We start from the raw sequence: 27,071 nt of genomic DNA on the forward strand, positions 1-27,071 counted from the left end.
TTTTGCCTCTGCCAATTCTTCTTTTTTCTGTTGTCAAGCAAGGGTCTATTTATATATTTTCTTATTTTTATTCTATTTTTCTATACAGTGTCGACAACGCCACATGGACGGAAAGCAAACACACAAAGCGCACAGAGTGCGCAAGGCTGGTGCCAGCGCCAATAAGAAGGTGCAGGAGAACAAAAAGAAGAATGCTGAGAAGAACAACCCCAAGGCGTTCACGATGCAGTCAGCGCAAAAGGCCGATCGCATGGCGCGGCGGAAGGCCGAGCTGAACGAGAAGAAGTACCATGTGCCGATGGCTGACCGTACGCCAACCATTGCGCCCCCCCTGATCGTCGCTGTGGTCGGGCCGCCGCAGTGCGGCAAGACGACACTGATTAAGTCGCTCGTGCGCCGGTACACCAAGCACTCCCTGTCAGAGATCCGCGGGCCCGTGACGGTCGTGAGCAGCAAGTTCCAGCGGCTGACGTTTTTGGAGTGCAGCAACGACATCAGCGTCATGACGGACGTCGCAAAGGTTGCCGATCTGGTGCTGCTGATGCTTGATGCCAGCCATGGGTTTGAAATGGAGACTTTCGAGTTCCTCAATCTGCTGCAGACACACGGCATGCCCAAGGTCATGGGCGTGCTGACCCATTTGGACGACTTTAAGGACAACAAGCGGCAGAAGCTGGTGAAGAAGAACTTTAAGCACCGGTTCTGGACCGAAGTGTACGACGGCGCCAAGCTGTTCTACCTGTCGGGCGTTGAGAACGGCCGCTACTTGGACCGCGAAATCTTGAACTTGTCGCGCTTTATCTCGGTGCTTAAGCTGCGTCCGCTGGCGTGGCGCAGCTCGCACCCATACTTGCTGGCCGACCGCGTGCAGGATCTGACGGACCCCGAGATTCTCGAGGCCAACCCCAAGGCCAACCGCACGGTTGCTCTGTACGGATACCTGCGCGGCACGCACATAAAGGGCAACGACCGCGTGCACATTCCCGGCGCCGGCGACTACCAGCTCGATCAGACCGAGTCGCTCACCGATCCTTGCCCGATTCCTGATAAGGAGCGCAAGCGCCTGGATGAGCGCCACAAGCTCATCTACGCGCCCATGTCCGAGGTCAATGGTGTCATGTACGACAAGGACGCCGTGTACATTGATGTCCGCAAGACAAAGCATGAGGAGAATGCTGAGGACGGCGAGGGCGAGAAGATGCTTGGCGAGCTGCAGAAGGCTACCGGCGCGGGTGATCGACTGGCCGTGCAACAGTTCAACCTGTTCTCGGGCTCCAAGCCCATCTCTGCGGATTCGGTCCGTCGCCCGGCGGTCTTTGGTGATGCCGCTGCTCTGTCTGGCGCTGAGGAGAGCGGCGACAATGACAGCAGTGATGATGACGACAGCGAGCAAAGTGAGAACTCGGACGACTCAAATGATTCGGATGATTTGGATGACTCGGAGGAGGGAAGCGATGATTCGGATGATGATTCAGGCGATGATGAGAAGGCCGCAAACGCAACTCCTGCCGTCGTCGACTATCGCGCCCAGCGCATCGCCGCCCACAACAGGGTTTTTGGCGTTGCGCAGTCCAAGGAGGACTCGGACTCGGACGACGAGGGAGCCGACGATCTTCTGCGCCGTGTTCACAGCGACGCCAGCGATAACAACAGCGACAGCGACGCCAGTGAGAATGACGAGGACAACAATGAGCGACTGGCACCCATTCATCTGGGCACCAAGCGCATTAACCTGATGGACGTTGTGTACGGCGATGCTAGCAAGACGAAGTCGAAGGGCGGCGATGACGACAACGAGGACAACACCAAGTCCCTGGCATTCGCTGATGACCTGGATGAGCGCGCGCTGTTCAAGTTTTTCATCACCAACCCAGGTGACAGTGGTGATGAGGCCGGCGATGGCAGTGACGCTGAGGCGGGTGCGGACGCCGACGCCGCAATGGGTGATTTCCAGGACCTGGAACTCGGCTCCGACGCCGAAGAAGGCGGCTCTGCGGCCGCCGGCGCAAATACCAACGGCGGCAATTCTGACTCGGGTGAGGAGGAGGAGGACAACAAGTTTGGCTTGAGCGGCGACAAGATGAAGAAACTCAAGAACAAGTTCGACAAGCTCTACGACTCTGATGAAGACGCTGAGACGAGGGACTTTTATCAGCAGCAGAAGGACGAGCTGCAGGGCTACGTCGACAATACGCGCAAGGAGATGGACGAGCTGGCTGACATCAACTACCGGTGGTCCGGCGAGTACGTCAAGGTGGTCATCGAGGACATGCCGTACGAGTTCATGCAGGGATTCCGCCCCGAGACGCCCGTCATCGTTGGCGGCATCTCCAACGAGGAGGGCTTGTCACTGATCAATCTGCGCATCAAGCGTCACCGCTGGTACCCGCGGATCCTCAAGAACAATGACCCCATTGTTGTCTCTGTCGGCTGGCGGCGGTTCCAGACGATTCCGACGTACTTCATGAACGACCGCATCATGAACCGCATGCTCAAATACACGCCCGAGCACATGCATTGCGGCGCAGCGATCTACGGGCCCTACGTGCAGCCGGGAGCCGGATTCTGCGCGTACTACCTGAAGCGCACGCACAACTTTGGAATTGCAGCCACGGGCACGGTGCTGGAGAACAGCCAGACCATCGACGTGGTCAAGAAGCTCAAGCTGACTGGTTTCCCCGAGAAGATCCACAAGAACACGGCGTACATCGGCAAGATGTTCAACTCGCCGCTCGAGGTGGCCAAGTTCGAGGGCGCGTCGATCAAGACCGTCAGTGGAATCCGCGGTCAGGTCAAGAAGTCGGCAGGCGAGAACGGCCTGTACCGCGCGACGTTTGAGGACCGGATCAAGATGAGTGACATTGTGTTCCTGCGCTCGTTCCACACGATCCCGATCAAGAAATTCTACAACCCGATCACGTCGCACTTGTCCATTACCTACATGCGGTCGATTGCCGACATTCGCCGCTCCAAGAACTTGGCCGTGCCGAACAAGAAGGATTCGCACTACAAGCCTATTGTGCGTGAGGTCAAGCGCTTCAACCCGCTCAAGATCCCCTCGGCGCTGCAGGCCGAGCTGCCCTTCAAGAGCAAGCCCAAGATTGTCAAGACCAACGCAAAGTCCAAGGCTGTCGTCATGGACAAGCACGACAAGCAGGTGGCTACACTTCTGGGCGAGATCAACTTGCTGCACAAGGACAAGTCGAAGAAGCTGCGGGAGAAGGTGCAGACGCAGAAGGCCGAGTACAAGAAGCGGAAGCTGGCCGAGGACGCCGAGGCGGATGCACGTCGCAAGCAGAAGCGCAAGACGTTCTTCAAAATCGAGGGCCAGCACCAGAAGGGCAGGAACTCGAGGGACTGAGCAAGCACGTATATTTTTCATTTTCTATTCAATTTTTTCATTTCAAAAGCCGAGGTTTCCTTCATATTGCCGGCCCGCATATTTTGTGTGTGGGGGAAAAAAAGCAATTGCAAAGAGCAAAATCAATGCCGTTTCGCAAGTGCCTTTTTGGAATGCCGCTGCCATCACCACTGTAATGTTTTTTTTGGATATTTACGCACACGCTCTTTGTCCTTGCCATTTGCTATTATTTGCTTTTTTTATCTTTTACATTGTGTGTGTGCCTGTGCGGATTCGAGTCACTCACCCACTCACCCACTCACTCACTCGCACTTACATATACGCACATAACGAATACACAGCCAGGGCGCTGATATTCATCAAGCTTGCTTCAGCCGTAACACCGATTATAATACACACACTGCCGTCTCGCACGCCGTAAGCCATTTTTAATCCACATGTTCGTACTGCCCGCGCCCGCAGAGCCCAGCGCCTTTTGGAACGACATTAAGCAGTCAGACTACTTTGTTCTCCAGCAGTCGGTGTCCACCGGCGGCAGCGCGTTCTTCAAAAACGTGCTGGCGACAATTCAAAATGTGCTCGAGACAAAGCCAGCGCCATACCGCGTGGTCTATCGATACTCGCCCGCAGCAGACAGCTACATCGTGCTGGCAGTCGGGGAGACGAAGGAGGAGATAGACGCCGACTGGAAGTGGTTGTCGGAGAACATAATGCCTGTAGTCGTTGAGTTGGACGAGGTGCCCGAGCGGACGAGCTTTGTGGTGACCAAGATCCGCTTCTTGGCCACGGAGGAGGGCGGGCAGGACGCCACGGCGGACCGCAAGATGCGGGCTGCGACCACAACGTTCAGGCAGACCTTCGATGTGGGCCGGACAGAAAACCTGGTGACGTACTACTCGTGCGCGCTGCAATCGGGATTTATGCTGCACCAGGGGTGGCTGTACCTGAGCGAGCACTACTTCTGCTTTTACTCGTACATGTTTGGCTCGGAGAAAAAGGTTGTATTCCAGCTGCGTGAGATCAAGGATCTGGCGAAGACCAGGACCATGGGCGGCGCTCGTGATGACGGCATAGAGGTGACGACGAAGGACGGGAGCAAGTACGTGTTCGCCAACCTGTTCCACCGCGACGAGACCTTTGACATGCTGTCGCAACTGACCGCCAACACGATGAAGCGCGTCCTGATGAACTCAGAATACTCAACGACCCAGTTCCAGCCCGCTTCGTCCAGTCTGCAGGCCTCTGCAGGCGGACACATGCGCAGCCCGAGCACGGCTAGCAGCGCCACTGGAGGGATCAATCCCGACTCGCGCCTGCCCATGGCTGCCACAGCCGCACACCAGTCGTCATTGACCAACGGCGCGTCTCTGGCCGAGCAGATTGCAAAGCAGCGACGCAATGAGGAGTTCCGCGGCGAGTTCGGCCTTCCGCGCAGCGAAACCCTGCTCTCGCTTATAGAATCCGCCAGCCTGTCGCTCCCAGAGACCGCAAGCGTTTATTCGGGCAAACTGTATCTGTCGACGTCCTTTGCGTGCTACATGTCAAGGGATTTCCGCGGATGTCGCATTACCCTGCCCCTGGCGGCTATCCGGCGCATCGAGCGCGCCAACGGCTTTGATCGCAATAATGTGGCGTGCTACGAGCTCGTAATCACCGTGTGGCACCAGATGACCGTGTCCTTCAAGGTTCCACTTGATAACAGCGAGTGCAATCGGTGGTGCGACGCCCTGCGCGGGCAGCTTAAGGCCATGGTGGAAGAGCAGCGGTACGCCAAAGCCAATCGCACGGCGCTGTCGCGGTACACGCTGAAGTCTTTTTGCAGGACATGTGCCAGCGAGCAGATCCTACAGGGCCGCGATGCAGAGCTCGACTGCTTGGGCCAGACATTTGGGTATCCCGGCAACCCCAAGGAGCTGAAGGAGCGGGCAAAAGCAAATACTGGGTAGCATACTTCAAGGAGTATGGCCGCAACCTGACGATCATCCGTCGGGCCGAATATGACCGGCTTATCCGCGTGGGCCTCCCCAACGGCCTGCGAGGCGAGATATGGGAGCTGAGCTCTGGCGCCATGTACCTGCGGTTCCAGAACCGCGGCGTGTATGACAAGTACGTCAGCGACTATAACAACTGCCCTGGGCCCTACGCTGAAGAAATCGAGAAGGATCTCAACCGCTCGCTGCCCGAGTACGCCGGGTACCAGGCGCCCGAGGGCATCGACGCCCTGCGACGCGTTCTGAATGCCTACTCGCTGCGCGACTCCGAGCTGGGATACTGCCAGGCGATGAACATTGTGGCGTCGACAATGCTCATTTTCATGACCGAAGAGCAGGTGTTTGGACGCTGACCGTGATGTGCGACCGGCTGGTTCCTGGGTACTATAGCCCGTCGATGTACGGAGCGACCCTGGACCAGTCGATCTTCCAGAGCCTTGTTGAGGAAACGATGCCCATGCTAGCGACCAAGTTTAAGCGCCACGACATGCAGCTGTCCATTGCCTGCCTGCCGTGGTTCCTGACCCTGTTTGTCAACTCGATGCCGCTAGTGTACGCGCTGCGCGTGCTGGACTGCTTTTTTTTGGAGGGCCCCAAGATCCTGTTCCAAATTGGCCTTGCCATCCTCAAGATCAACGGCGGCCCGCTGCTAAAGGTCACGGACGACGGCGGCTTCCTTAACATACTTAAGGAGTACTACGCCACGCTGGGCGACCCCGCATACCCGAACTCAACGAACGCGCGCGCGCGGCAGGTAACAAAGTTCCACGAGCTTCTGTTTGTTGCCTACAGTGACTTTTCCTCAATCACACAGGCGCGCATCGAGGAGCTGCGACGCTCGCATCAGCTCCGCATTGTGCACTCAGTGCAAGAGTTTTCCAAACGCACATTCTTGCGTGGCGTCATCGACACTAGTGGCTTTACCAAAGAGCAATTGTCGCTGCTCTATGACCGCTACTACTCGGTTCTTTTTTACTCGCGCGGAAACGGCATGCCCCGCCGCGACGCTGTTGCCGAGAGCGCCGATGGCTCCGAGGCGGTAGAGAAGATCACCCTGGATATCTATAGCTTTGCGCGCTTCATGTACGAAATATCGTCGTGGATGCGCGTGCAAATCAGAGAAGCGCGCGAGCGCATCCAGAGTCACCGTAATGTCAACCTGGCCGATGTCAAGCGCAAGAAGACCGCTGCCAATGGCGGCGGCAACGCAGCAGATGATCCGAGCAAGACCGACGATGTGTCGAAAGAGACGGCAGCCAGTCTGGAGAATCCCGGATGGTTTATTGTGGCGCTGTTCAGGTATGCTGCTGCCACTGTGCCGCCAAAGAGCCGCATGCAGATGAGCGACAGCAGCGGGTCTTCGCCAAACTCCACTGCGGCCAATCTGGCTGACGGAGAACCTGTGGCGGCGCTGCAGAATGTCGAGAGTCTGCGCGTGTCGTTCCAGCAATGTGTTATAGCGCTCGGCCGGATTGTCAACACCGACTTGCTGACGCGCATGGACGTCTTTTTTGACATGTTTGCGTTCACACGGGCGGGCTTCATCACACGCCAGGAGGTATTTGACCTGTCTGAGGCCATACTGTACATTGGCCATGGCGAGGATGTTGAAGTGGGCGACCGGCGCAAGAAGCATTCGGGTGAAATCACCAACGAGGAGCAACTCCTGCGCTCGGTCTCGGGATTTCTGCGCCGTGCCATATCCTATGGCGAATCCGCCGACAGCAGCAAAGATTTTGTATTGCCGCGTAATATGTTCCGCGTAGTCGTGTTGGAAGACGAGGCGTTGGAGGAGTTTTTTGGCGAAACCGTGCCTGCCTCATTCCGCTTCACCGACGGTGTGGAATTGGCCAACCCTCTGCGTGCGATTTCCACACATCTGGCATCGTCGACGCCCATGACGCCGCGCGTTGGTTTGGAGTCTGCATCGGCGCGTCTGCTCGCTGGCAGCCGGTCGGTGGCCGAGGGCATGTCAGCGAGGGTTGCCCAGACAATTGCCTTGGGCAGCCAGTTTGTCGACCGCCGCATGCTCACGCCCATTGTGCGCAACGCCTCGCTATCTGACGCACAGCCTGCCGGGTTTTTGGTATCTGAGGATCTGGCTGCCAAAACACAACTATCCAACGCAGAGCCCGGTGCGGAGCCCAACGCTGCGCTGGTCGACGAGATGGCGCGGTTGCTCGTCAAGGAAAACGAGGGCATGCTTGGGGATGAGGAGGAGTTTGTGCCGGAAAACACCCCGGCTGTTGTATCTCAGCAGCCGCAGTGGGTTAATGCGCCCCTTGAGCCGACCGTAACTCGCCGCAGGATCCCCAGGATCCCTATGAGAACCTACTCGACGAGGTGGACGAGCTTCTAGGAGACATTAATGACGACGATGACACGGGCCTTGCCCCATCGGCCGGATCCAACAGTTCTGAAGCCTTTACAACAAAGCCATCCAGAAATTCGCAGTTAAAGGACCTTAATGACTTGGACTTCCAAATCGACGATGATGACGACGATGATTTGACCCATCTGCTCCGCGACAATTGACCAGGTATCAGCCTAGGAAATTTTAATATAAGGATATCAATAACGATAGAGTAAATTTTCACATTTTAAATGACAGCATTCGCTAATGTTCCCATTTATTTTATATTATAAAAACGCATATAATAATTTTGTGTGAACTGAAAAAAGTAACTAAATCATCGGGGGTAGCACGGCGCACGTATCGCAGAACAATTGAATGTTGGTATGCGCTTTAAATAGTATTTGTCTAGAAACTTTTTTATTTAGAAATAATAATACAGCGTTGAATGTTGTATTAATAGCAAAACTTTAATCAAGCTGTATTAACTCTTGTCGGAGTGGTTTTGTTTTCTTTACTTGCAGCCATAGCTACAGGTTTTAGTTTTCTTTTGGAGTGCTTGCAGTCACGGGATTCTTCGTAGTTTTATATATGTTTTTACATGAGTTAGTGCGACATTCATAGTAATACGATGATGTTATGTCATTAGTAGGGGTAGTAGATGTGCTGGGTGTTGGTTTCGGCATCGGTTATAAACTAGCGCCGCTGTGTGAAAAAAGGCAAGGATTTATACTAGTATAAAATTGAGATGTGTTTTTAGTTAACAGAGAATTTATTAATAAAATTTAAAAAAAAAGTGGGTGCACAAATTGGCATCTTTATACATTTCGAAAAACAGTGGAGAAATAAAAAAATATTAAACGGATATTTTCCATTAAGCACCAAGCAATATTTATTCTCTCTCATTTTGTCTCATCCCGATATAAACCCTGCTATTATTGGAATGTTTGCCGTTAGTTTACTTCACATACAAATTCATTTTTGCATCCAAATAAAATATTCTTACCACTGGTCTTTATAAAAAATTTTGAATTCGAAAACCTCGCAACCAACCGTTCATTCACACAATTTTTAGCGCGGTTCTAAAATATGGAATCTGATACACTTACGCGGGAGAATGCGCTTCCGAATTATTCCGCGTTTTCTTTGCAGAAAAGACCGCCTGTTAAAATAAAAAAGTATTTATTAAGAATCAACTAAAATAAAGCTAAGGGATGTACAGCCTCCGCTGTCCATATTTATTAGTATTTATACGTGTGTATGAATTAGCACATATCCAAGTAGAGAGTTAACTGGTGATTAATTAATTAATCAATCGCCAGGGACAAGCCGCATTTTCTTGTATCACACTGCCAATGACTGTATGTTGAGCGCAAACGTGCGGTTGTCAAATATCAATGCAGATTGCAGTTTTGATATATGAAACATGTAAAGCAACATTCAGTTTATAAAGTCATTTGAAATGCAAATATTATTTGTGCTGGCCTGCTTTGCCATGCATTAACATAATGACAAATTAGATCTGGCCGTGTACTGACATGTTTTGATATGGCATGGCATAGCATGACTTAGCTTGGCTCTTTTGTACGGTTTGGCTTAATTGGTTAATTGATTGATTGTATGTTTTGAAATTTCGAAATTTTGAAAAGTAAATTCCAATATTTACACCCAGAATAAGAACATGCAGGAATGTATGGTAACATTATTTAACTTTGTACATTTATTGTATATCCCCGTATATTCCTGTACCTGTAAAAATAATTTTTATAAAGGAGGTTGGTTATCTATCATACCACTAATGGATATGAGCAAATTATATTATTCATTTAGTTCAAATATTTAATATTAAGTTATGATTATATTTTTTATTTGGAGAGAAAAACGCCCCTAGATCTTCACAAAATTTTACATTGATATTACAACACAGGCGCATCTTCTATACAAACTGTTAGGAGGTGGGCTAACAGGTTTAGTCGTGGACTCATATATATTGAAGATAACCCTCAAAGCGGCCGTTCGAAATTCAAAATTGCGCATCTTCGTGGCGCCGCTATTCACAAGACAATGGGCCAATTTCCACAGACAAGAGCTGAATATTTAGCTGAGCAGTATGATTGTTTGGTGACAGTGATAAAAAAGGACTTGCATTGTGATCTAGGCTATATAATGGTTCATCAGCAATTGGTTCCTCATTCCCTCACTGATGGGATTAAGGCAAAGCGCATTAAGTTTTGCCAACATTTCATCGAGAACTTCACCGACTCGTCCAGAACAAATATATATAATATTGTTACATGCGACGAATTATATGTCTAATTGAACATGCCATTCTATGGCTTGGCAGCCAAGGCATATGTCATCAGAGATCAGATGCTACCTGCCCAGGTTCGTTCGCACATTGGTCAAGGCATATTTATTATTCTTATTTTCTTCTGCAAGACTGGTATTGTCCACGCTGACCTCAACATCGAACCACACACTATCAATTGTGAATACTTTATCAAGAAAAGCATTGATCCCATGGTTGCCAAGTGGAAAAATGCACAAGAATGCCAACCTCAACAGAATTGTGTTTGACCAGGACGGCGCACCACTTCACAAACCAAAACATACTTTGTAACACATTTCAGACTGGGATTAAACTACTTGCAGCACTACTGTACTCGCCAGATCTAGCACCTTGTGAATTTTGGATTTTCCCGCGCATTAAGAACAAGTTCAAAAGTCGTGATTTAAAGGTTATTTGAGCGGTTAAACGCGCATAGCAGTCTGGGATCGATTCCTTGACACGCAATGACTTCAGGGTTTGTTTCAAGCAATGATTTAAAAGGTGTCAGGGTGTAATTGAGCAAGGAGGGGTTCGTTTTTTTATCAAATATCAAATACAGTAGCTTTAAACAAAGCACATGAACTATGAATCACCCTGATATATATTTGCGGCGTTATTTGTATTAAATTGATTGTGTAAGGACTAGGTACTTGATTGTTGTTGAAACTCTGTTTTGGGGAAGCAAATAAAAGCAAAAAATCACCAGCCATTTTAAATCAACCATTCCAAAAAAGAATTTATACTGCAAAACATTTGCGCTCACTTATTTTTTCCACAGCAACGCTTGCCGACATCTATTTGCCCCTATTTTATAAAATATCTTCATCTTTCCTTTTCTTTCTTCTTTTTTCTATTTGTCTACACCCCAACTTTACAAATACCTTTAAGCCCTATAATGAGACTGTTTAATCTCCACTATTTTTAATTCTTATTCTTTATCTTTGTCGCCAGCTGTTCTTTTTTAATAACCAAAATGGCCAACTTCCATTTGCTCAATGACATTGTCTTGATGATCCTGAACTACATAGTCCCCAAGCCTGCCACAAAGCACCTGCCACGCGAATTTGCAGCACCAGCAAGCGTGTGCCAGCAGTGAAGAAGGCTGACGCTGCCAATTATCTGCTCGAGCGTAGCAATTCGGTACATTTGTGTCCCAAGTCTGGAATTCAACAAGCGGAGTTGGGACACAGTCGTAAAATCGGATATCCCTGGAATCATGATGCTTGGCGGTCAGAGCCATGTCAAGTCTCTATTTTTGAAGTTGATTCTGGCGAACGCTTTTTGGATTTTCTGGAAGCTATTGTTAGCGAGCTGTAGCATACCGGCATTGTGTGGACAGGCTTTGAAGCCCTGCGCTTCCGATTTTGCGGATTTCCAACAGGCTCTCGCGGCTATGTACCCGACAGTTTTAACGGAAATGGGAACGACGGCGTTTTGAAGCTTTCTGTGGATCTGGCCGGTTGGTTTCCAAACGTACTCCAACTCAATACTAACCTCCCAATCTCAATGACGCTGGTGGTGCATTTACCAGGCTTCTTGTCAATCGGGTTGCAGCGACTGTGACAAGCTTCACGCATAATCTTATCTACCCGATTTCTGTGCCTGCATTTTCGGAGAAACTCGCCCATCTTTTTCTCGCCATAAAGCTACCGACTGTGAAAATACTCCCAAGGGCAAACGCTGATGCGCTTGAAACTCTAGAGTTACGCAATTGTCCTGCTGACTTTCCATGGACCAGTTTTACCAACGGCCAAACCTCTGGCAGCATCATCTTTCCCCAACTGAAAAAGCTATGTTGGCTTTTTTGTTGTTAATTCTCAGCGTGCGAGGATGAACAATGGGGATTCTGAGCTCAATCATAATTTCCAGATAGCCCTTCCTGCTCTTGAGTATCTAGGTCTTGATAATTGGAACTCTGATGTTAAGGAAATCAGCACTGCTCTGTTTCCCGCATACATGGCCAATATTTACATTTTGAGATCAATTCAAGCGATCCAGTCGTTTTTCTGGCACAAATTCAACGGATTTGGCAACTTCAAAATTGGAATAACAAGCTGTTACGGTGTGACAGACATGGAAACTTTCTATGAGACGGCCAACAGATTTTTCAACTGCTTGTGCATCGATGGTAAAGCAGCGTTGTATCTTGATTTTGATTGTTATGATCTTGACGCAGACAGGATCAACTGGACCAACATTACTTTATTGATCCTCGGGGATTATATTAAGATTGAGACGATTGCTGCGCTTCTTCCTCGTCTACCCTCACTGACTAACCTAAAAGCCCGCAATTTACTAGACAGTGAGGGCCCATATGATTTTGGCGCTCTTGATCAGTTTACGCCCTCCAATCTCCCCAGTGTTTCGACTGCAGCGCCATTATCCACCTCGGTGAAAAGTATCAAGCTTAAATATAATGAAGGTGATTATATTTGTGGACCATTAGAATACAGAGTCCTGCAACTCATTTTGCTCGTCCCTTCTCTGAAATTTTACTTGTATCATACGACAGTATTGAAAGCTTTAAGCTTTTAAAGAAAAAATATGGCGATAAGTATCCTCACTTGGGTAACATACATTTTTTGATATATCACAGGATTACTGAGTTTCATTTAACAGATTTGTCGTTTAATTTAAATAATTTTATACATTGTCTTGCATTTAAAATCACGTATGGTTGTGGATACAAAATGCAGTCTAAGTAGTTAAATTTGTGGCAACATGCAGAGACAAAAAAGGTGTTACACAAATAATTCATGGCATTATAAATAAAAGAAAATAGATACATTGAGCGAGATATAGAACAAGTAAAAAACATCAACTAAAGTTGATGAATAGGATTGACTGTCTACCGCGCCATTTTGCCCATCATGGGCTCTATTGCAGACCTGGCTACATGGCCCTATAGCACAAATTACTTTAAGGGCACTACAGTTGGGAATTCTCCAGGCTTGGGTTTAATTGCCTGGTGGTGGAAATGTCCGCCAGAGTGTTATTAAAGTTAAACCCGAGCACTCAATCTGCCATCTAGAGCGTCAATCATGGCCAGATATCTAGTGTGCATATCTGCTGTTCTTATTGGTGTCGTCCGTGGCTACTTCGGCAGGCCATCATTTTGTCTTGTCGCAGATTTAGTATTCAGATGTTTGTTAAGATTGGAGTTCTCATCAACAATTAGCATTTCTCAGGCGTCAAGGATACCCTCGTTTCCCGTTTGATCTGCAGGTCGCACCGTTCCTCATACCAGTCCTGCTGTTTATATATGATTTTGTTTGCAAACACCAGTGCTTGTTTTACACTACACCCTTTTGGTTTCTTGACCAGCGTTGTGTACCTGCCCTCTGTCAGCTCCTGATTTTTGCTGGGTCGGATAAGGAATGTGGATTAGGCACCACAATTATACACAAAGCGCATGACCTTAAAAAACTGCGGCACTTGATACAGCAAAGCAGAAAGCTCGCTTTTCCTCTTTGTATATTTCAATTATATAAAGACGCATGCTCGCATTTTTATTTTATAATAAAAATATTCATAAAAAATGTGAGGAAACCCACAGCAGCAGTGGATGCTAAAGCAACAATTATTTGGCGACATACATCAGTAGTGCGCATTTTGTCAAATATTTTAAACACTGAATGTTGTTGTCCAAATGAAGGGTGTGAAATTATATGTGACCAAATATTATTACACGTTGGTGAAATAAAATGTATGACTCAAATACACAGCAATATTCGACACAACACAGCAGACGGTTCTATCTTTTCCGCTCTTTTATGCAAACTCATTTTATAGGAGTAATGACGAGAATTTAGTTTTAAAAACAATACGCTAAAGAATAGCTTTAAAAAGGAAATATATGAGCAAAAAAGAATAGTCCTGGTTAAACATTTCTTGCTTTAATTTGAAGAGGTCAAGCAAAGCAAAGCAAAAAACAGTTGCATATTTATTCGAAAAAGCTGCTGCAGCAATTACTCGACAATGCATAAAAATAGTGCGTATTTCCCTAAACCTTCGCGCACGTCTCTTTTCTCATCATCAATCATTCTTATATCGTTTTTCAACACTAATATTTTCGTCTAATTGTTAGTTATTTGACCTATTTGCAAGCATGTATCTACATAAAAAGGAGAGCATAAATTCACATACCCACACACTTTGCCTAAAACCATGACTATTGGTGCTTTTGAAAATTCACTCAGAGATTTTATGGAGGAGATTACATTTTTAATATCGGCTATATGACAAAATTGAGCAACGGTAAATACACCTATATGCCTGCATTAACTAGAGATACATCGAATCTGTATCCGAAGGCAAAAATGGGTCTATACTCGTATACCTTTAGAATTTCAGTGGAAATGAAGTGCATACGGGGCTGATAGTTATAAAGGAACGTAATAAATAAGTATATTGCACCCACTTGCCGCAGATCATTGCTCAATTGTCTTCAAGCAGCAAAGCTTTTATTCCCAAAATACCACACATGTCATTTAACTAGGCAAAAAAGCTTGTTAGTCAGTGGCAGCAAACGCAGAAATTCCAGTGACAGCCCTGCCCAGCGTCAACAGGTGAATGTCGGCGGTCCTTCGTAGGTGTTTGTCACCTCGAGGTTGTTGAGGTGCCTGATAATATGGAACTCGTCGGCAATTCCGTTACCACCCAGGATATCACGCATGTTACGACTAATCTCGAGCGACTTGACGCACGAGTTGCGCTTAATCAGTGAGATCATTTCAACCGCGAGCTGGTCCTCATCAATAAGCCGGCCGACACGCAGGCATGATTGCAATGCCAGCGCAATCTCCGAATGAGCCAACGCCAATTTGGCCTGAACTAATTGGAAGCGTGCCAGAGGGACACCAAACTGTTTGCGGTCAAGTGCATAGTTGCGCGCGACCTCGAGACAGTTCTCGGCGGCGCCAAGGACACCCCAGGAGATGCCATAGCGGGCCTTGTTCAAGCAGCTGAACGGCCCCTTGAGCCCCGAAACACCGGGAAGCATGTTCTCGACAGGTACCTCGACATCGTCCATCTGGATCATTCCAGTGACCGAAGCGCGCAGCGCCATCTTTCCCTCAATGACCGGGGTGCTCAGCCCCTTCATGTTGCGCTCCAGGATAAAGCCACGGATCTTGCCCCCTTCCTCGACATTCTTTGCCCAGACGATAAAAACATCGGCGACAGGAGAATTTGTAATCCACATCTTTGAGCCGGACAGGCGGTACACCGAGCCCTCGCGCCGAGCCGTGGTCTCCATGCCCGCTGGGTCACTGCCATGGTTGGGCTCGGTCAGACCAAAGGCACCGATAAGCTCGCCAGTGGCCAAGCGGGGCAGATACTTTTCCTTCTGCTCAGCCGTTCCAAACTCGTTGATCGGGTGCATCACCAAGGAGGACTGCACGCTCATTGCCGACCGGTATCCGCTGTCAACGCGCTCGATCTCGCGCGCAGCCAGGCCGTATGCCACGTGGGACACGCCAGCGCATCCGTAACCCTCGATAGTCGATCCCAACAGACCTCGTGCGCCCATTTCGCGCATGATCCCGGTGTCGAACGTCTCCTTGCGCGTGGCCTGGATGACGCGAGGCAGCAGGTGCTCTTGCGCGTATGACTGTGCAGTTTCGCGGACCATCTTTTCCTCGTCAGTCAGCTGCGAATCAAGTAGGAATGCGTCCTCCCAGTTGTACTTGATAAAGTTACTGGCGTAGCCTCGAACGGCCTGGTGGGCGATGACTCGGGAAAGCGCGGCGCTGGCTTGCGGGCGAGCGAGTGACGTGCGCTGGAGAGTGGTACGTAGAAGATGGTACATGATGGGAGTAGCCTTGTTGAAAGAGATAAGAGTTAAAAATAGTGATTTTTATTTTCAAAAAAGAGATGATGAAATAAAGGTATGAAAAATACACGAGCTGAAGCAAAGATCTAAAGACAGCATGAAACGAGGCAAAACGAATGCGTTCGATGTTTATGTATGCGCATTGGCCAAAAGGGCGTGGGAAGAGAAAGAAGGGGAAATGAGCTGGGCTCAAAAGTCCCCGCGCCCTCCCTGCTTTTTGTATATTCTGATGGGCGCAAACGCAAGAGCTAAACTGGCTGTGACACTATGTGGCCCGTGGGAAAGCATCTGACATTTGCGGATCTGTCCCACGAGCCACCTCTGTTGCTTCTGCTTCTGCTTCTGCTGAATCTTGGTAGCACCTTTTGTATGTCCAGGTCAGAGCAAGCGCACGGCAGCTTGGTTTTATGCACACAAGTAATCAGCATAAAACATAAAAATTACCACACGTCATCGTCTGTCTATGCGCGCCGAGCGCGGGTGCTGCTCGACTCTCGAAGCAAGTACGATATCCACTGGTCGCTAAAAGAGTCCTTGGTCTCGAGCTGCGAAGCCTGAGCGTCTGCCGATTCCGGCACTGGTGTGCCCGGATGGGACGACTGCTGCACCGACGCTCGCCAACCGGCCTTGCGAATCAAACCGACCTTCTGCTGCTGCTCCTCGGAAAACTGTAGGATGCTGGACATCAGCTGCAGAATCTCGAAACGCTTAGAGTCGCCGTACGGCAGCGCCAAAAATCCCACGATAAGATTAGTGATGACGCGCTTGTCCAAGTTAAACTCGCTGCTCTCTTCGCGCAACCGACGCATGCTCTCATTCAGATGGTCCTTGAGCACCGCTATCTCATGGTGCAAGCGTTCGATCTCAGTCTGCAGTTCGGATATTTTCTGCTGGCTCTGCTCAGCAGTCGCGCCACTGTGCTCAACCTTGCGCAGCTGGGTTTCGGCGGCCTCTGCCCGTGTGACAGCAGAGCGGCAGTCCTTCATGCACGTGCGCAGCTCATCGCGCAGTCTCTCGACAGCGAGGTCGACCTCAGCGTCCTTGGACTCTTGCAGGTTTTCCAATGCGCTTTGTAAGTTCTGGATAGTTACCAGGTGCACCTCACGCTCTCCAACCCACTGGCTCTCTGAGTTAAGCGCTTGGTTGAGATCGCTCTGCAGCTGCTCCACCCGGTCCTCGAGCTGGTCGTGCTGCGCGGATTCCGACCGTATGTGCTCCTCGGCTGCCTGCAGCCGGGCTTTGAGGTCGGAAACCAGGCGGCCAGACTCGTTGACCGACTCTGTGAGCTCCATCTGCGCCCGGTTGGCCGTCTCTTGGCTTTCCCAGAGCGCACGCTTGGTTTCGTCGAGCTCCTTGCGCAGTGCCTTTTCAGACTGCTCGAGAACCCGTATAGATTTCTCGTGCTGTGCTTTGTCAGACTTTGCACTGGCGGCCTCCTTGCGCAGGCGCTTGACCTCATCTGACTCGGCGTTCATCTTGGCTTTGAGCGCGTCCTTCATTGTGCCTATCCGCTCGAGAAGCAAGTCGTAGTCTCTGCTAAGCTCCTCCCGTGCCTCCGTGGCCTCGTCTAGCTTTTTCGTTGTCACTTCCAGCTGCGACTCGAACTCTGCAATTCGTGTCTTATTGGTCTTGAGCAACACGCAATTGCGAAGCACACGCTCGAGCCCTGGGAGAAGCAATTCTGGTACGGCCTCAGGCACACTATCAAGGGCATCCGGGTTGTCTAGTACACGGGCTGCAGCGGCCTGGCTGTCGGCATATTTTCTCAACCTGTCCTCAAGTTCAACCCTAGTCTCGCGCTCCTTGTTTGCATCCAGACGCAGCTTCTCCACCTGCTTTGCCAATTCGTCGACGCAGCCATCGCCATTTCCAGAGTCGTTAGAGCTTGGCACATCCTGCAAGTGTGACTTTATAAAATCCAAAGCAGCTGCACTCTTAAGTCCATCAACACCAGCAGAAACTCCAAGCTGCCTCGCCCACTCTGCAGCAGCATTCTCCCACTCGAGCAACTTTTGGTCGTTGCTACTGTCATTTGTTTTGTTGTGGTTGTTCATCTCGGCAATTTGCGCTTCAAGCTGGGCAATCTTCAGGCGCGACGACTCACATTCCTCCTTTAGTGCCCCGGTCTCTTGCGAGCTATTTTCTGTTGTCTGCTGCAATTGTGCTTCGCGCTCTGTAAGTTTTTCTACTTGCTCGGTCAGCGCGCCATTCTCTGTTGCTAGCCGCTTCAGGTGGTCGCCTGCTTTACGCAGCTGGTTTTGTAGTGTGTCCACTCGCTTTTGGAGCTCGTCGACCTTTGCCATTTATATAAAAGTAAAAATGTGTGTATTAACTGTACTAAATAGTATTAGTGGTAGTGGTAATGGTAGCAATTAAAATATTTAAAGCGAAAAGGGAAAATAATGAAAGGCCGTGGCAAACATTGTAACAGTTTTTTTTACATTTTTCTGAGCAAAAAATATTAGTCACGTGCAAACAGTTTTGGCTGTTCTGCTTGATCTCTAAATTTGATTGTTCTCTTTTTGGTGTGTGTTGTTAACCGCCGAATGCTCAAAAAGAATCAATGGCTCATGGTCATGATCCTCATCCTCAAATAGTATTGGAGATGCTCAGAGCGACTCGTACAAAAGCTATTTTAACTCTGTATTTATCACAAGATATGTAACCGTGCATTCCGCTACTTTTTCTAAAAATATACAATATAACGGGCAAGCAGGAGTTGCAATGTCAATTTTCATGATTTTTCTCGTTATTCCGTGATTTTATGAGCTTTAAATGCACGTGCTACTAAATGCCATATTTTGATTGTAATGTCTTTGGAAAAATAGATGGGTTTATTAAGATTAGTGTCAGATGCTGCCATAGAGAAATAGCCTCTAATTAAAATTCTATTTTTGCAGATAGTGTGCTAATGGGGCGACAAAAAACAACCAAACAACCAAATTGAGGCTTGCATCCGTCACCGTGTGATATTGTTGTATTTTTACTTTATCTCCCTGTGACCTTTAAAAAAGCAGTTAATGGGAAACTATTGCACATAAAAATGGGGTGTATAATTGTGTAAAATGCCACTATCCTGGACAATTCTAAATGGCAGAAATAAATGTATTTTTACGATATTGCATGTTGCCATGACATTAAATCTGAAATATCGGAATACAAAAGTACTACCAAAAAGTAATATTTTGGAGATGGGGATGAACGCCGAGGTAATTCATTTCGAGTATAAATAGTAGAACGAGTGCTCATGTTTTATTCAATTATTTTTCTATCATCCATTTTGAGTACGTTTTTCTTTATTCTTTTCGAGCTCCATCTTTAAAATAATTGCATTAGCCATATCTTGCAGTTTCAAATAATCAGCATAATAACTAAATACACCCAGCCATGAAGTTCACACCCAGCCTATCCGTATTCTGTGCCGTTATCATTGCCAGCACATATGCTCTGCCAGCATCTTTGGTAGCTCGAACACCATGCAACGACCCAGCTCATTCTCCAATTTCCCCGCCGACACCGTACGACCAATGCGTCAAGGAGCACGACGGCAAGTCAACTTTCCCATACATTGGAGAGGGTGACTGCAACCTTGTTGGTCAATGCAATTGCCAGCCCGATGGATCCATTGCCTGCGTGTGCTAAAGCGAGGGAGCACCATTTAATTTATATATTTATATACTTTCTTTTGTCAATACATTATACTCTTCAGTAATTCCACCAACAGTGTCCATGAACCCAACCATGATTACTCGTGTCCCCTGTGTTATCTCGACGCCACTGTGTCGGAGGTTGGCGTCGTGCACCCAGGCGTCTCCGGGCATTTGGTTGACAAGCATGTCAAACTTTTCAAAGAACGTGCCCCCGCCTTGGAACTCTGTGGGATCGTTCAGTAAAAGAGTCAGCGAAGCGAGGCAGCCATCTGTGTGCAACCCAAGCATCCGCTGGTAGTCCTCGTGGTATCCGACGATAAACAGGTCGCGGAATGACCAAAACTTTGCTTCAATGCCTGTGTGTTCCTCGAGGTTCGGAAACAAAAGGGCCTTCAGCCTTTCGTAGACCATCGTGGATACAGAAAGTACGCCAACAGGGACATCCCTTGTTGGAAACGCGCCATGTCTCTGATGGGACCAGCCCTTGGTTTCCACGAAATTATAGGTGGATTGGAGAATTTCCTGACATTGCGAGGGCGTGAATGCCTGTCCGTAGTTTATAGGCTCGTGGTTCTTGAGCGTGAGGCTGTCTGGTGTGGTCTGGCTGGCTGACCAGAGGTAGCAGCGTCGCTGGAACTCAAGGGAATCGGGTGTAGCTTTTTCATTGTGCAGTTTGTGGGCTTCAGCCTGGCGCCTCTTGTTCATCTGGTTGAGCTCGAGCTGGTCTTCGACAGACAAGTCCCCAAACAAATCAATATTGTCGGGATTGTGGCTGTCCATATTTGCTGTTGATAATATTAATGCGTTAAAGATGGCGTGGTTCTGACACCGGTAAACCAAATATTTTATGAGCAAAGAAAAAATAATTGCAATATTATAAGGGCAAGCATGCGAAACGCGAGACGTGAAAATGTATAAATTTCATTTTTAGGATTTTTTGGAATTTAAGCTTGGATTGCTAGACATTTCAGGCTGGGCACGTGTGATGCGATCTTCCTCCCGCCTTTTGCATTTTTTTTTTTTTTTTGCATTTCGCGAACCTTCTTTTTTAGTTTTGCAGCTTTCAATTTGCTTTTATTCATTTACAACTATATTTTCTATATCCTTTGCATTTGTGAATATCAATTCGCATTGGAGCTACACAGTACGTGCATTCAGCAACACAACAAAAAACTACCCAAACCTAAAAGGGTTTGCTTGAGCACCTTGAATGAGACACTAACAGCATGCATTTCATTTTTTACTCACAGACAGTAGCATGGACGATATTGCCGAGACACTCAGGCGCGAGATCACGCTTGATGGCTACCGGGGAACCAAATTAGGTCGGCTCTGGGTGTACGTCGAGCAGGCACAAAGGCAACTTCTGGAAAAGAACAGCCTGGACAGCAGTTCGGTGGAGGTAGACGAAGGGATGAAGAGCTACCTGTGGCCCCACATTATGCGACTCAAGAACATGGTATTTTTTGAGGACAAAGTCGTCATATACGACTCAGCAGACTTGGGTAATAGCGCAAACACAATGTTGCCCACGTTGACCCTGGCTCAGGCTGAGCAGCAGTATCCGCAGCTGACTGTTCGTGGGTCATCAGGCGCCATCAACAAGGAGCTGTTTGGGCGCGAGGAAGGGTCACGGAAGGTGCTTGCGTCGGAAAAGGCATTTGAGATTATGCAGTTGCTGGCACAGTCGCGGAACACGGGCGTAACGCAGTTCAAACTAGGGAAGGACGTCAACGTTGAGCCAAAGTCGGTGTTCCATTACGTCAAGATCCTTGACGCCGAAGGGTTGATTGTCAAGCTGGCCACATACCAAAATGGCACGCACACAAACTTGGTGATGCTGCGTCGGTTTTCAAACGACCTGTCAGACACCAAGGCAGCTTTGAACTTCATCAAGGACAGTGGTGAGGGCGAGCAGGCCCTTGGCGCGGTGGACAGCCTGGTGCGGTATGGTTTGCGGCAAAAGATATCAGATGCTCTGGAGAAGTCCGAGGGCGGTGTGATGGTCGAGACGGACCTTATCGACGCCCTGCAGCTGGATCTGTGGAATCTCAGCCAGCGCAAGTACTTTCATCGTGTTGTTCGCAACCTCATCGATGGTGGTGTTCTGGAGCGGGTGCGCGTGCAAGTGAAGGACATTGTGCCCAGTGGCGGCCGGCCGTCGAGGGAGGCAGTGGACTCCGAAGAGCCAGATAGCCCTGAGGAAGAGAGTGCTTCTGGTGCCAAGGAGAAACAATTAAAGCGGAAGATGGAGAAGACACGCGTCGGTCAGACCAAGAAACTACGGACAAATAAGCCACGTCCCAAGGGGCCAGGGCATCGCGAGGGCCACTCGTATAGGCGGTGTTTGCGACTCCTCACGCCGTATGTCAGCAATCAAGTCAGGCGGGACAAGATGGGAATTCCACGGAGAGCCCACGACGGGCAAGATGATGCCGTGCCCGAGGTTGACGAGGATGACGACGAGGACGACGTTGATGTTGATGCTGATGCTGACGATGACGATTATGATGGGGGTGCAAACGGAATACCTGACATTGAGGCCATCAAGGAGAAGGAGGACCTGCGCTATTTGCTGTCCAAGGACGAGGTGCAGATTGGCCTGCTGGCGACGCTGCCCTTGGATGCACAGGTGTTTCGGTTAATCGCTCTGTCGGGTGCGCACGGGACCGTGATAAACGCGATGCTCTTTTTGCTGGGCCAGGTCAGCTACAAGATGATCGTGCGCGTTCTGGGGCGGCTGGAGAAGACGCCTGTGCACGACTCGAACAGGATGCTGCCGGGCATGATTATGGACGCCGTAGACGCGAGTGAGAACGAGAACGAGTTCTTGGTGACGTCTGTTAACGAGTTTTTGGGGCGCGAGAAGCGCAAGCGCTACTATGCCAACCCTCTGGCGTGGGCGGCGATTGCGTCGCTGACAGTGGATCACTCGACAACACATGTAATTAGGGCCGACAACAAACTGGACGAAGCGATTAATCAGCCGCTGATCCGGATGCAGTTTTGTAGCGAGTCGGAACCTACAGATGCCACCAATGGCAACGTCGGCGCAGCTCCTGAAACTGAACCCGAGGCCGACGCTTATTCCGAAGCCGAAGCCGATGCAGATACTGCGGCTGAGACTGCAAGGGCATTGGAAAGTGACTACGGCAGCATCGCTGACATTATTCGCGAGGCGCACGAACGTAGGGAGCCGGTCAACACGATCATCCGCGAGCGCGTCATTCTTCGAATGGTCCAGCGTGAGTGCGTCTTTTTGTGCGGGCAAAACAGCGTCAGCCGCTGCAATCAGGCCATGCGGGCGTACATTGTGGCGCACAAGGGCTCCTACGGGATCACACCAGCGATGTTGTCGTCAGCCCAGAATCATGCCATGGACAAGCGCACCTTCATGCGCACGCTGGCTGGTATGGCAGCACTGGACAAGTTGTTTATCCAGGTGGTTGACTCAATGCCGCTGCCGTCGTCGGCCAACCAGTCTCGTGAAGTTTACATTGTCATCGCCCGCAGCATTGATCCGCGCGGGCAGTTAGTTGAGTCCTTTATGAACGAGCTGCGCGAACGCCGCAAAATCCACTCTGTATCAAAGATGACCGTGCTTCCCTTGGTCGACCTTGGCGTCGACGTGCCGCGCACGCAGCGGGCGGCCCAGATCGACGCGCAGATCAAGGAGAACGAGAGGCGGCGCCATATTGGCCACGGAAGCAACATGCTGACGAAGGGGCGCACAAAGATGCAGCATATTTTTGCGCACACAGAATCCAATGGTGATAGTACGTGGAAGCGCGTGTCAAAGATGCTCGAGTACCAGCTCCGCCGTATTGGGCGCATGATTGACCTGCACACATTTTTGGCATCCAAACTGCCCAAGCTGGTCGATGACAAGCGTGTGTTTAAGAACCTCGCTTTCCAGGCAACGTTCTTATTCTCGGCGCTGCCCCTGGGGCTGTATCTGCGCCTGTGCGGCGGGATCCTGCACTTCCCTGCTGCGAGGCATTACATCCGGCATGGCCATTTTTCTGAGGATATCGACACGGATGAGGAGGACGACTTTGATAGGTATCCGACGTCGCCGATTGAGGAAATTGAAAAACGCATGGACACGCCCATCATGGACCTGCCGAAGCCGCTGCTCAACAGGTTCTACTCGCGGCTCACCAAGGCGCGACCCCACCTCCAGCAGCTTGTACACTCGCTGTGCGTAATGCGCTTGCTCCGCCCAGTGCAGGCGGTGGCCGACATAGTGGACATGCCGCCGGCAGACTCGAAGGATCTCCAAACTCTGCCTGAAAACCTACGCTTCCTTAACTACGGGTACCAGCTTGTAGGCCACGCGCGCCTGCTGAGCCGCGCCTCAATTTGCAACCCCGACGGCCCACTAACCTTCCAAGACGACCGCGTGTTCAATATTTTGGAAGGGGACGAAGTGTATACCTTTTGGAACGCTGTCGAGAATATGCACCGCAATGCTGAGCCCAAGCTGCCGCGGGCGAGCCCGCTCTACGGCATTGACCAGTTCTCGTACTGGACCCGGCAAATGTCGCTCTCGCCTGAACAGACGGCGCAGCTGAGCTCCTTTGTCGGCGACACTTCTCACGAGACGCCGCTCGATGAACCTGAGCGCCTGCATGAGGCGGCGCAGGCCGCCGGCGTATCGGTCGAACTTGCGCGGCGCTACTACCGCAATGTGCACTTAACCATTGGCAGGTACGAGAACAGGCGCGACAAGGAGCGGAAGCGCCACACCTTCATCTCGCAGAAAATCAAGCGCGCCAAGGAAGCGGCGGCGGCAGCGGAATCTGCTGGGCAGTCGATGGAGCTTACACGCAGGTGCCGGCGGCGTCCCTGGAGCGAGTCCGACTCAACCATTGTCGCGCTGGCTTATAGTGTGCTACGCAACCACGCTTGCACCCACAGGCACCCGTTCTTGCTGCATGGTCTGGGCACTCTGTTTCCGTCCCGCGTGCATACCAACAAACCCGGAGAGGGCGTGCGCCAGCGCTGGGTTCGCATGCGCAGGCAGCCTGGATTCCGTGCCATGTCCGACACGCTGACTGTGCTGTGGAAGTACGTGCTTGATGATGCGGTTACGGCCGGGGAGTTGGTTGATACGCCGGACATTGCTGATCTTGACCTGCGCAGCATGATTAACCATTTCCGTGCGGTGCTGCGAGAATCAACGATTGACGTCCTACTGGATCGCTACGCCGAGAAGATTGCTGAGGATATGCCCGATGGCTGGGAGGATCTTGTCAGGGGCAGCTCGCTAGCCTCGGTCATATCCGTGGGCAAAGATGAAATTCCAGAGCCCTCCAAGGAGGCGCTGGCCAAGGACGCGGCCGAGCGCAAGCCTCCGTCTTCTTCGGCTTCGCGCCGGATCGTGCACGACTTCCGCCATCGGCTGCCATCTACAATGTTTGGCCACGAAGCCAAATATGGTGTTGTTGTGCAGAATGAGCAGCGGGCGCGCGGCAGCAAGGCCATGCTGCTGACTGATTTTAAGGAGGACGCATACCGCGAGGGCATGTTTTTGCACGCGCGCCGCTCGCTGGCTTACGACGCCATGCTCACCGCTCATGCTAGTTATCAAAACATGGGTGATAACAGCTGCCAGGTCGTGACAATGCTGAAGGGGTCGGAGGACCGGGAGCCCGAGATCGTTTCGGATGCTGCGGCTTCCATGGCGTATCCGGATGCCATGTCGGCGTTCTATCCTGTTCAGCGCACGTTCGATGCCAGCGACCTTGCCAAGCAGATCCAGGCGCTGGCCATTGGCCGACCCGTGGCTGTGTCCGAAAAGAAGGCTGAAAAAAAGGCCGAAGGAGGGGCCGAAGTTGCAGTTGATGTGGTTCAGTCGCCTGCGGAAAGCATGGATGTGGACAGAGCGGCGGCTGAGCCAACCAACGATGCTGACGGCGCGAGCGACTTTGAGTCACAGCCGACTTGCATTAAAACGGACGAACGCTACGCCCAAGTGGCCACCATGCAGGCCATGTTTGTCAACCTCACTCTGACGCCCGAGTCCCAATACGACGTTGCTACGGGGCACGGCCTGCTGACCCAAAACGAGAGTGCTGCGAGGCAAGCCATGGATGCGCTTGGAAAGAACTCCATTATTAACCGACTCCCCAGTATGGCCTCCACCATTGGACTGGAAGGCCCTGCGGACCCTGAGGTAAGTCAGTCGGAAACCAGGGCCACAGTTGTAGTCCACGAGACCACGGGCACCACGCGCATAGTTGCAAAGGGGATTGCTCACGGCACCGGCGACGACGAAGACAACGCCATGGATGTTGTTGACGAGACAGGTGAGCGCCGGGTTCCAGGTCGTGGCATTTCGATCGGCGACAAGTTTATGTGCGCAATCATGTCGACACTCCCCAGCGGATATGTGCGGGACCCGATGTGGGCCCCTGTGCCCGCCGACACCCCGATTGACCGGCGCCTTGGGTCCGGCGAGTTTGTCCATATGTGTCGCCAGATTGCCGGCAGCAAGCTGTGGCTGCGCCCGGCGTACCCGACTGATCTCCAGAGTCGCTCGGTTAGCGGCTTGGCTGGCTTCAGGCAGCAAGAATCTGGGAACATGGTTGAAGTGTTGATAAAGGTCCTGATAGACCAGTCGGCTGTCCCCAGTGGCGCCAGCGGGGACATCGAGGGTACTAGAGAAGTGGTTCGCGGCCATGCACTGGAGCTCACTGGGCTTAGTGGACCATCGCTGGATACTGCCTTGCGCATTGTCACGGGCACTGTTGGCCTATTGGGTGCACTTGGGGCATCTCCACATGAACTCTGCGCACTTTTCTCTCGCCACACGACATCCCTCAATGGCGTCTCCCTGGAAATTTGCACTGCTCTGTGCTCCATTCTACCAACAACGTATTTGCTGCGCTTGTTGTCTATGGATCGCAAACTAATGGTGGTCGGCAGTAATGATTTGCGGTATGTTTCTGTGGAAGCATTTAAAGCGCATTGGTCTCTGCGCATTCCCAATAGCGCAGATCTATTGCCGCCATATATAGGTTACAACCTGTCGGGATCTGCGATTAACTCGGAGTATATCTTGGGAATGTCTAAGAGTTTGCTCGGGCATGTGTTTGATAATCCGGGCGTTTCAATTGTTGTGCTGATGCGCAGATATTATGCGCCGTATATTTCAAAGTTTGAGGTTATGAGGTATCTCCGCGTGCTTGTTGATTTGGGTATTTTACGTGAAGAGTGGGATGCGGTGTTGGGCGGTGGAACTACTACTTACTATTTGGATGATGTGTATCATTATCGCTTGCGGGGTATCAGGACGATGTGCTCAAAATTGACACTTTTGTTGTATTGATTTGCATTTGAGTTTATTTTTATTTTTTATTGACAATAATTTCTATACAAAAGGTCAGTCGACACCCAAAATGTTTGGGGGGAGCAGCAGCAGCAAGCGAGTAAACCATGTGGTTTCCATGAATTGATGTTACTCTAAGAACACAAATAACCAATACAAATAGTTTTTTTTGCTATTGAAACAACTTTTTTTGCCCACAGATGTAATTGAAATATTTATAA

At 50.2% G+C, this 27,071-nt stretch overlaps 7 protein-coding genes across 7 annotated transcripts; 4 read left to right on the plus strand and 3 right to left on the minus strand.

Moving 5' to 3' along the window:
• The first annotated feature begins 21 nt into the window (after nucleotides 1-21).
• On the plus strand, nucleotides 22-3,560 carry BX661DRAFT_185815 (uncharacterized protein). Its single transcript, XM_051536878.1, has one exon. It carries the CDS (start codon nucleotides 104-106, stop codon nucleotides 3,359-3,361), a length of 3,258 nt encoding a protein of 1,085 aa, XP_051390062.1. The 5' UTR covers nucleotides 22-103; the 3' UTR covers nucleotides 3,362-3,560.
• Nucleotides 3,561-10,860: 7,300 nt separating this feature from the next.
• On the plus strand, nucleotides 10,861-11,597 carry BX661DRAFT_225917 (uncharacterized protein; the record flags this gene model as incomplete). The annotated part of the gene is made up of 3 exons (XM_051538957.1): nucleotides 10,861-11,126; nucleotides 11,214-11,274; nucleotides 11,352-11,597. The coding sequence occupies exons 1-3, from the start codon at nucleotides 11,008-11,010 to the stop codon at nucleotides 11,595-11,597; spliced, it is 426 nt and encodes a 141-aa protein (XP_051390063.1). The 5' UTR covers nucleotides 10,861-11,007.
• On the plus strand, nucleotides 11,570-12,688 carry BX661DRAFT_46959 (uncharacterized protein). Its single transcript, XM_051539189.1, has one exon. The coding sequence runs from the start codon at nucleotides 11,865-11,867 to the stop codon at nucleotides 12,567-12,569; it is 705 nt and encodes a 234-aa protein (XP_051390064.1). The 5' UTR covers nucleotides 11,570-11,864; the 3' UTR covers nucleotides 12,570-12,688.
• Nucleotides 12,689-14,595: 1,907 nt separating this feature from the next.
• Nucleotides 14,596-15,843, minus strand: BX661DRAFT_194354 (glutaryl-CoA dehydrogenase; the record flags this gene model as incomplete). The annotated part of the gene is made up of 2 exons (XM_051537872.1): nucleotides 14,596-15,733; nucleotides 15,809-15,843. 2 exons carry the CDS (start codon nucleotides 15,841-15,843, stop codon nucleotides 14,596-14,598), a joined length of 1,173 nt encoding a protein of 390 aa, XP_051390065.1.
• Nucleotides 15,844-16,328: 485 nt separating this feature from the next.
• BX661DRAFT_145110 (uncharacterized protein) lies at nucleotides 16,329-16,853 on the minus strand (the record flags this gene model as incomplete). Its single annotated transcript, XM_051533092.1, has 1 exon — nucleotides 16,329-16,853. The coding sequence occupies one exon, from the start codon at nucleotides 16,851-16,853 to the stop codon at nucleotides 16,329-16,331; it is 525 nt and encodes a 174-aa protein (XP_051390066.1).
• A 2,709-nt stretch (nucleotides 16,854-19,562) lies between these two features.
• BX661DRAFT_132125 (uncharacterized protein) lies at nucleotides 19,563-20,051 on the minus strand (the record flags this gene model as incomplete). The annotated part of the gene is made up of 1 exon (XM_051532585.1): nucleotides 19,563-20,051. A coding segment is annotated over one exon (489 nt), but the record flags the coding sequence as incomplete, so codon positions are not given.
• A 587-nt stretch (nucleotides 20,052-20,638) lies between these two features.
• On the plus strand, nucleotides 20,639-27,042 carry BX661DRAFT_185822 (uncharacterized protein). Its single transcript, XM_051536879.1, has one exon. It carries the CDS (start codon nucleotides 20,776-20,778, stop codon nucleotides 26,848-26,850), a length of 6,075 nt encoding a protein of 2,024 aa, XP_051390068.1. The 5' UTR covers nucleotides 20,639-20,775; the 3' UTR covers nucleotides 26,851-27,042.
• The last annotated feature ends 29 nt before the right edge of the window (nucleotides 27,043-27,071 follow it).

This window comes from Kickxella alabastrina (genome assembly GCF_025024165.1).
Source record: "Kickxella alabastrina strain RSA 675 chromosome Unknown BX661scaffold_19, whole genome shotgun sequence".
NCBI lineage: Eukaryota > Fungi > Kickxellomycota > Kickxellomycetes > Kickxellales > Kickxellaceae > Kickxella > Kickxella alabastrina.